Source organism: Miscanthus floridulus, chromosome 15 (genome assembly GCF_019320115.1).
Source record: "Miscanthus floridulus cultivar M001 chromosome 15, ASM1932011v1, whole genome shotgun sequence".
Lineage (NCBI taxonomy): Eukaryota > Viridiplantae > Streptophyta > Magnoliopsida > Poales > Poaceae > Miscanthus > Miscanthus floridulus.
The window spans coordinates 70112232-70121655 of NC_089594.1; the positions used below are offsets into that span (position 1 = coordinate 70112232).

The window sequence follows — 9424 nt, forward strand, 5'->3', positions numbered from 1 at the left end:
ATTGTTACAGGAGATTACTTGCATGTAATGAATTGGAGCACCTCAACGAGATTCAATTTATTTTGGCATGGCTTAAGTGCTAATTTAGCTCAACTGCTTTTATGTGAGGGTTGCAGATGAGGGATATGAATGAATCTTTAGTTCTCAGAGAGCTGCCTAGGAACAGGTATATCCACATTTTTGGCTCTGTTATTTTTCTTCAGTGAGATATATACATCTATTGGAAAAAATAGCATGTGTTTTCTAAATATATATATGTTCTTACCAAAGCACACTATATTTTCACAGAGGACAAGTACATAATATTTTGGGATGTTCAGATGATTGAAGGATGAAGAACAACATTTGTCTCTTGACAAGTACATAATTTTTTTACATAATATTTTATTTGCAGTATAACTTTGTAATTTAGTCAACTATTGTGTACAATTACACTTTTTTAGTATTTTCTTCTATGTATGTATTGGATCATTTATCTAATAAAAATATTCAGTATTATCTTGTTTGTCGAAAGATATGTTGTTTATACCGTGCCTGATTGTTGTAACGGGTGTATTTATTTGGCCAAGCTATTTTGGCGGAAAAGGATTAGTATTTTGCAACATATATACAATTGTAATAACAAATCATAAAAACATGTGACATATTTTGGCAGCAACACTTGTACAACTCACTTACCAACGCATATCTATGTGTTGCAATAAAACCTTGCAACGCCACTTTTAGCAACACATGTAACATGCGTTGGTATAGATCCTATCAACACTTATTTAGGCTTCTAGCACCGCATATATGCTTTGCTAGAGGGGTGTTCCTCTTGTAGTGGCATAAAAAGAAAAATCACATGAAAATGAGTGATAATCAAACCAACTTTCTTATGTCGCAAAAGATCATATTCTAGATCATCTTATATAATTGCAGGGTCGAGTAAGTAGAAGGTTTGACCAACATGTTCCTCAGTGTACATGTTGCTCTCATGATTTTGCTCCATCTAATTTTATGTACTTTTTTGTTTTCAAATTTTCTTCTTCAGTGTACATATTCCTCTATTGATAGCTCCATATAATTTTACTTTTTTTGTTTTCTTCCTAAGTGTACATGTTCCTCTCATGATCTTGCTCCATCTACACTATCTTCAGCTTGGCCCAATAGCTTTATAATAGGCTCAAGCATCTGCATGATTTTTCAATCATTTAGTGTCACACCTCAAAAATTTTGATTTTGGGTTGTGCATAGAAAACAATAAATAAAATAAATGATTTTGGATGGTTTGTAGGAATTCTGGAGGAATTTGTGAGAGGAAAACACTGCTCCGGATGAAAAAAGAAGCGGATCAAGCCGGGTTTAAGGGCACGCGAACGGGGCCCCATTCGCGTGCCCTTAAACCCGGCTTGATCCGCTTCTTTTTTCATCCGGAGCAGTGTTTTCCTCTCACAAATTCCTCCAGAATTCCTACAAACCATCCAAATTCCTCCAGAACCATACCATCCGAACGGGGCCAGATATAAAATTTCCCAAGATTAGTTTAAGGTAGTGCAAATTTAGTTATAGAAAAACATGAATTTTCAATCTTTTCCAAATTAATTTGATGGGTTTTGCTCGATGTGATGTTTGCTTGTTGCATGACTTTGTGTGGTGAGTGAGTAAAGTTTTAAAAACACGTTTAGTAAGTTGTTTATCTTTCTCTGGCAAGTCTCTATTTTTTAAATCAAATACCTCCTCCCTCGATCTTAATCTTTTCATTTGGACATTCCAAATATCCTTTTTCTTCCGCTATAAATCATTTCTTTGAGTTCATCATTCATCAGCATATCTCTAAAAACTTCCTGGGAAATTTTCCGGCTTTTTCTGGAATCTTTCCCATTTTTCTATGAGCATAATCTAATTTTTAGATGCTTCAAAATATTTTTTTCATGAGCTCCAAATACTTTATTTGGGTTCATCATGTTTCAAAGTGTCTCTGAGAATTTTTTCTGAATTTTTTAGCTTTCAGAATATTTTTCGTGGCTTAAATATCAATTCTAGACTTTTCCGAAATTATTTTATTCACGAAATTAATTAAATCCGAAAATAATAAAATATCTCGTTTTTCCACCGACTTCGAACCTAGACCTATATATATGTCGGTGTTCGTCTCGTTGCGCTGATCTCAGATCTGAAAACCCATCACAAGCCGCGACTCCTAACTCCCTACATTTATCGTCGAAGTTCGGCACAGCTAGGTTTCCGGCGAACTATCCGGCGAGCTTTTCCGGCCAAACCGTCGCGTTCCTGCATCAACCACCACCACCAAAAGGTAGCTCTCGTAGTTCTCTACGCCGTAGTGTCCTTGTTTGTATGAATCCATCACTGTTTGACCTATTTCATGTTTTCTCTCTTTTTTCCGGCGAACTCCATGGGCGACTTTGTTCTTCGTCTTCTCCGGCCGGCAACCACCGCAACCCTTCCCCGGCCGATCCAGGCCCGCACTGGGCGCCTCTCCTCATCTGTCCGGGCGCTGCACGAGCCTCGCACCCTTGCCCCTGCGTGCACAGCGCTGCGCGGCCATCCTCCAGCCGAGCTCGCCCCTGGTCCTATGCGCCGGTCGGCACGACCGAAACGGCCATCGCCTGGCACGGCCAGCCTGCTGACGCAGACGCCCCGTGTCCGGGCGTGCCTGCGACCGCCCTGCGTGGCCGCCACCTCGGCATGGCCGGCGAGCCTGACCCCTGCGGCCCTGCCTTTTCTTCCCCACGCCTCAAGCTTGGCCAAGTTCTGTACGTGTTTTCTCAAAGAGGAAGACGATGGTAATTACGAGTTTGCCACTGGTTCATATTATTTTCGCCATTTCTTCGTTTTAATTCTGTTTCGGTTTATTTAAGTTGCGTTAGATTCGTGTCGATTTGATCTACGTGCTAGTGTTATCTTTTTTCGTCTCACAAGATTTTGTATATATAGTTAAATATTAAATTGATTAAATATGTATGCAACTAGTTCAATAATTACATCAATATATAGGTTTATACTCCGGCCTTTTGTATATAAATATTAGGGGCTCTTGCGTTTATACCCTTGTTTTGTATCGAAATTGTGATTTTACCCCTATTTTTTTGACTTTGTGAATTTACCCCTACTGTGCCGTTCACGAAACACCAGTTTGCCCTGCTCCGTCATCCACCCCTAACGGTATTAAACTTTGTACAAAACGATATGAATGCCCATGCTATTTTGCCCCTAATTGTTATGTCTAATTGTGATTTTACCCTGATTTGAAATTAGACTTTTTTATTGTACGCTGACAATTTATTAAATTTGGTCAAACATATTTGGCACAACTTGCAATTATTTGAACTCAGATTTAATATTGATAAATATTCAAAATTTCGGGACCAAAAGGTTCATGATCCTAGGATGGGAGATTACATAAGATGCTACAGAGATCGATTCATATGTAGACAGTGGACTGGACTCCGCCGTGTTTCAGTGTGTTCTGGTCTCAGATTAGTTCCTGTATAGCAGAAACCAGATGTAAATGATCACGATGCACACATACGCCTCTCCATGTACAAGCTAAGTCTAGGATCGTCAGCGACTCTAGCCCTGGACGCTGCCGCCTTCTCCCGGTGAAACCTCCTGAAGTCGGCGCCGAGGCCGACGTCCCCGTCCCGCTTCATCTTCTCCGCCAGCCTCGACAGAAACATATTTAGAATTAGTTGGTAGAGATAATTGAAGGCTAACCATAGTTTCAAAACCAAAGCTTGCAGCATCTGACTTTTGTAAGCATACAAAGCAACATGTAAACTGAAATAGCAGTGTCTGATAATATCCTTACTTGGTCTTTGAAATAAGCAACTGCTCTCTCTGCACACATCTCAAGGCTCTCTCCATTTGGGGGAGGAATATCATAACTGCGACGCCATTCATGAACTTGTTCTTTACCAAATCGATCAGCGGTTTCTTGCTTGTTAAGGCCTTGAAGCTCACCATACCTTAGATGGCAAGGTAAAATTACATGTCAGGTTCAACAAGAAATAATACAATGCACCAGATAATCATTCTAGAGTGCAGGAAACTCTTACATTCGTTCATTCAACTGCCAAGCTGTTATGACAGGAATGGACTGCTTCTTTGTCTCTTCACTGTATATCTTGTGAGCTTGTTCACTCTCATTGTGCACAATGATTGGAACCTAAAATGGTCAGTGGCAGATGCCATAACCTCTTTAGTTTATCAATTGCAAACATGAACACACTCGATATGAATACTGGAGATATAAAAGGAAAAGATTTTAAAACCTTCTTACGATGATGCTGCATCATGGCAAGCATAGCGGTCATCTGAATGAGTGCGCTTTCACCTACAAGCACGTGAACAACAATCTTATAATATATTTAGAACATCAAGCTTGACAGAAACATATTTAGAACATCAAGCTCCGGCTCCGGTCGGCGTACAGCGACCCGCTCATGCCGAGGTCGAAGCTGGAGGGGGCGTAGCTGACGTCCAGCCCCCTCAGTTCCCACTCCGTCTGGAAAGGACCACAGCCAAAAAACGACGCATTTCGATCACCACTCGCAGTTGCGCGGTGCCGTAGCTGCATGACGACGACGGGGCGCACGGTGAGGACCATAAACAGCATGTCACTTTGTGCGTGATGAACCATATTTTTGGCAATAAAAAGGCACTGATTTTTTGCTTGCTATCATGGCGAAATATCATCAGTGACCAAGCAATTAATCAACTTTCTATTTCCTAGACATGAAGGGCGGGCAGGTCTAGTTAAAAGAAGTTATGAAAGTTTCACCTGTTAATAAATGGGTATAATGAAGCAACTGATTTGCCTCCAGTCCTTCAATAAGATCCCATAGCTGTTTGCCATCGAGAACCTGACCTCTAAATGTTGGGTATCCTGAGATAACACATAACGGGAAATCCGGAATTGTTTAGGTGTCCCAAGCAAATTGCACATGAGATTCTATACGCGTACGATGTACCTTTACCTGTATGATTAGAAAACTGTACAGAGTTTATTGGATCCACATCAAAGCCAAGGAGTTGCAGGGGAAAGACGGACGATTTGTTGCCAACATACCCCTGAATTGGAGCAATCAGGGAGTGAGAAGAGCATACTATGAAATAAGTGAAAATGCTTAACAATTCCTACTCTGAATCAAAATCCACTGGTTTGCTGCCGAATTCAAAACATGTGGACCATGAGAAGCGCAACTCTACATCCATGTCCAAATGCGCAAAGACATAGAGGCAGTTGCAGAGTCCGAGAGTCCGGGCTCCTCTTATCATCGAGGGGAGCAAGCAGGAACCCAGATAACAGATGGATGACAGGACGGGATCAGGCAGGGCAGCGACGATGGACCTGGACGGTGTGGGACTGGATGCTGAGCACGCGGCCGATGACGGACGGCAGCGCAACGGACAGGATCGGCGGCCGCGCCATCTTGGGGTACACCGCCGCCGCCCTCCTCGTCCTCGTCCTCCGGCCCCTCCGCGTCAGCAGCTGCAGCGAACACCACGGCCCAAACGCGTCCCTACAGGCACAGCCACAGCACAGCGCAGCAGACACGCTTTAAGCGAGAACCAATGCACTCCCGGTCAAAACTCCGGTGGCAGCTCGGCGCGGGGACGTCGGATCCGGTGGCGGCACGGGGAGCCCCCTATCTCCTCCCTCCAGTGATGGCGCGGCACGGGGACCGAGGAGCTCCTCTGTCCCCTTCTCCGGTGGCGTGGATCTGGGCGAGGAGGTCCTCCCTCTCCCTCAAGCCCGCCGGCCATGCTCGCACGGGCGCAGCGCCTGGAGGAAGGTCGTGCCCGCACCTAGAGCCGTGGTCCCGCGCCCACAACCAGGAGGCAGCCCCTTCCCGCGCCCGCGCTCTGGAGCGACGGCCTCCCCTTCGGTGCTTCTGCAGCCGCCGCCGCCGGGAACCCGCGCTCACGAACAGCCCGAGCCCGATGCAGACAGACGACGCCCGTGCTTCAGTCTAGGATGGATGAGGAGACAAGGATGATGAGGAGATAATGATAAGGGGCATTATAGTCATTTAGCCCTTGCTTTTTAGATTTGGAATTTTTTAATTCGTTTAATCCATTTTAATTTGACGGACGTGAGAAGCAGGGGCAAACGGACCATTCAGTTTAAAATAACAAGGGTAAAAACACAAAGTTAAAAAAGTAGGGCCAAAATCACAATTGGCTTACTGGACAAGGGTAAGAACACCATTATCCCTAAATATTAATATGGATAATTGCTTACATTAAATATGTTTTTGAATTATGAATAATGTGCTTAGTTTAAACACGCTACATGTAATGGACTCATATATTTGCTCTCACATATTTATTTCCTTTGCAAAGTATAGTTTTAATGACTTAAATGATATGAGATATATTTATAAATAAAATATGATTAATTTAACTTGACTTTTAAAATAAATGTGATTTTGTGTAATCTGAATTAATATGCTTCACATGGTTTTTCTTAGATAAAATAAATCAAGTATGTAGGTTGTTTTCTTTTCTTTAATAATATAAATAATTCGTTAGTCATTTCTTTTTAATTGTAGTACCATTCTCAACGTTTCTTATGATCTCATGACCATAGCACTGGCTGTCTTTTAGTATGTTGTTTTCTCTTGTGTGGTGTACTGTTCTTAGTTGCTTTTATTTGTTTCTTGTATGTTGCCTATGCATGGTGCTTGCTACGAGTCGAATTTGTGAGCGCTGAAGATCAGAAGGTGATGACCTGTGAGAAAGTTTGAGCAAGTGTAATAGGCAAGTATAGCATGAGATCATCCTTGTTACCAATTCACTTTAATGTCACTTAATTCATATGCATGTGTCTAGCTTGATTCCTATAAGGATTTCCTAGTTTTGTACTTGTACCTTGACGCCTATGGTTCATGCATATGGGTAGTTTTGCTAGTTGCTCAACTTAAGAATGGAAACTCCTAAATTTTGACTAATGGCACATGCAATGATGTTTAAAATGTGTTTTTTCGCAACATGGAATCTACCTAAGGACTTATCTGTGAGCAAAATCTGGGACTTATAGTACAACCATGAGTGCTACATGGCTCTGGCTTTAGTCCAGTAGAAGGACCTTTTCTAGCTTGTTAGAGGTTACCTTTATGGCGCAAGAGGGGTGTGTTCCGGGTTGGGTGTGTTGCGGCCTCTGTCCATTTGTGTATAGGCTACGCATCATTGTGCCATTCGGAAAGGGGCTCTAGATTTGCAGGGCATACAAACCTAGCGGCCCTAACTTGTTAGACGAACCTTTGAAAGACTTCATAGTGAACCTTGCCGACCTTCCTTAGAAGTGGGTCAAGAGGCTGATCACCTCGGGCGAAAGGGTAAATCACGACTCATGGGTAAAGATGTACAACCTCTGCAGAGTGTTAAAAATTGTTATAACAACCATGCTCACGGTCACGAGTGGCTTGGAAAACTGATGAAATAATTGGTTGTTATTGTTATTCTATGATGTTGGTGCGCATGTTTAATCATTATTGTCATATGGCCATTGTTTATGATCATGTGGGAACTGGGGCTTAAGCATAACTTAGCAACTCAGGTTCTCAATGTTAAAGCTTGGTGTCGGCATGAAAACATGTCGGCACACAGCAAGCTGGAAGGATCTGCTTTGGATGAGCCTAGAGATCCGCTTGGCTTCAACGTAGGACCCGTCGACCCTTCATATTCCTCCCAAGGCGTGCCAGTCAATTTGACCCTGCAATTGACAAGGAGAGAAAGTTTATCAATAATTTAAAGTGGAACATGCAGGTCTTTGCCCAGGCAGTTCCAAGTGTGCTGCTCTAGGAGCAGCCAGATGAGAAAATCGACTAAATAGCCGATACGCGAAGAAATCGGCTATTTAGGACTGTAAAGTTTGTGGGGTGCGATTAATTTTATGTTAACAGGTACAATGCCCGCGGATGTAAGTAAAATCATCAGCTAGGTGGTTATTATCAGTGCAAAGCATTGAGCCGATGAATCTAACGAGAAAGGATATAACATGCGAACAAATTGACTGTCTAGTACGAATGGATCTATAAACGCTCTGAATCTAATCTGTTACCATCAACGGTGAGGTTCGATCGGATCGATGGCAGTTATGATGATAATAACAAACTAAAACCTTAGAATTCGTAAAACCATCTATACATCGATAGGCTTTCCGAAAGACATGCTATACGTGAAGGCTCAGACGAATCGACCAAAATAGCCGATTTGGGTGAAGAGGGACTACAACATATGAACAATCGATTATTGAACACGAACAAACCTATAAACTCATCAGACCTAACCTGCTATCTCTAACAGTGGGGTTCGACCGGATCGATGCAGCCGTGATAAAGACAATAAATCAAACATTTAAAGTACACAGATCTATTCACGTTTAAGAGAATCATGTAGGCACACTATAGGCGTTAAAGCATATGTGATCTGCTATTTAGCCGCTGTAGGCATAGCAAACAGTTAAGGTCACGCCTAATCGAAAACAAATCTAGTAACTAGCATCCTCCAATCTACAGTGCCATCATTGGGGATCGACCGGATCGTTACAGCCATAATAGCAAACTGTAGACCAGATTTGACTAGTCAGCAAAGCCCTTCAAGATCATACATGCCTTAACCATGTACTATGCACGATCAAGATTGAAGTAAAAACAACCCATGAAACATAACCCGTCGCTCAAAGTAGGAAACAACGCGTTGTAACAAGGCAAACGACAGACTAAAAGGATATAAGGCTGATCTAAATCGATCTCGACTGGGTAGATTGATGTTGCTGTAAACTAATAACAATAAAAACGTCAGCAAGATCGGTAACTTAATGAATCTACCCGGAGGATGCCACCCTTAGGTAGAGCCGATAACTTGACCTTAATCTAATTCGAGCAGTGGAGGTCGACCGGATCGATGCAACCATACTTGAACTAGATAAGAGCCGATAACTAGCTTATACTAGAGTTCACAGTGGAGGTTGAACTTAACTGATGCCACCGTACAAATAGAAGTATAAGCCATGACGGTACTTATAGACAAACCGGAGGTTGGCCGGACCGATGCAACCCTGCTTGTTGAAGAACTCGCCGAGATCTACTCTACTCCTACTCCTAAGGGTTGGCACGGAGCCAAAAAAAGTAACTTGTATTGGTTGATTGGATGTTGATCTTGATTACACTAGCCAGGGTTTATATTTATACCCTGAGGCCTAAAACAATCCTAGTTGGTCACGTGGTGATCTAGTACAAAACTTGCCCAACAAGATAAATCTAAAAGAAAAGGAAATTTTAAGATACATGCACTCCAGTTTCCCCTTTTGTAGAATCCTTACTAATGAAGCTTTCTTGCTTGATACGTGTCCTTATTTCTTTGATCGTGATATGCACCTGGACGTCGTCCCTTGCCAATGATATTTCCTGGCCAG

The 9424-nt window shown here is 42.5% G+C and overlaps 1 protein-coding gene across 2 annotated transcripts; it reads right to left on the bottom strand.

The window, feature by feature from the left end:
* Window positions 1–3321: 3321 nt before the first annotated feature.
* Window positions 3322–5971, bottom strand: LOC136508609 (2,3-bisphosphoglycerate-dependent phosphoglycerate mutase 1-like). 2 transcript variants are annotated; one of them, XM_066503327.1, is made up of 7 exons: window positions 5354–5971; window positions 4980–5073; window positions 4784–4888; window positions 4275–4336; window positions 4059–4168; window positions 3812–3968; window positions 3322–3653 (listed from the first exon to the last, which is right to left on the bottom strand). In XM_066503327.1, exons 1-7 carry the CDS (start codon window positions 5432–5434, stop codon window positions 3516–3518), a joined length of 747 nt encoding a protein of 248 aa, XP_066359424.1. In that variant the 5' UTR covers window positions 5435–5971; the 3' UTR covers window positions 3322–3515. The 2 variants fall into 2 exon arrangements, with proteins under 2 accessions (XP_066359424.1, XP_066359425.1); XM_066503328.1 differs by having other exon boundaries at window positions 3322–3666.
* Window positions 5972–9424: the final 3453 nt, after the last annotated feature.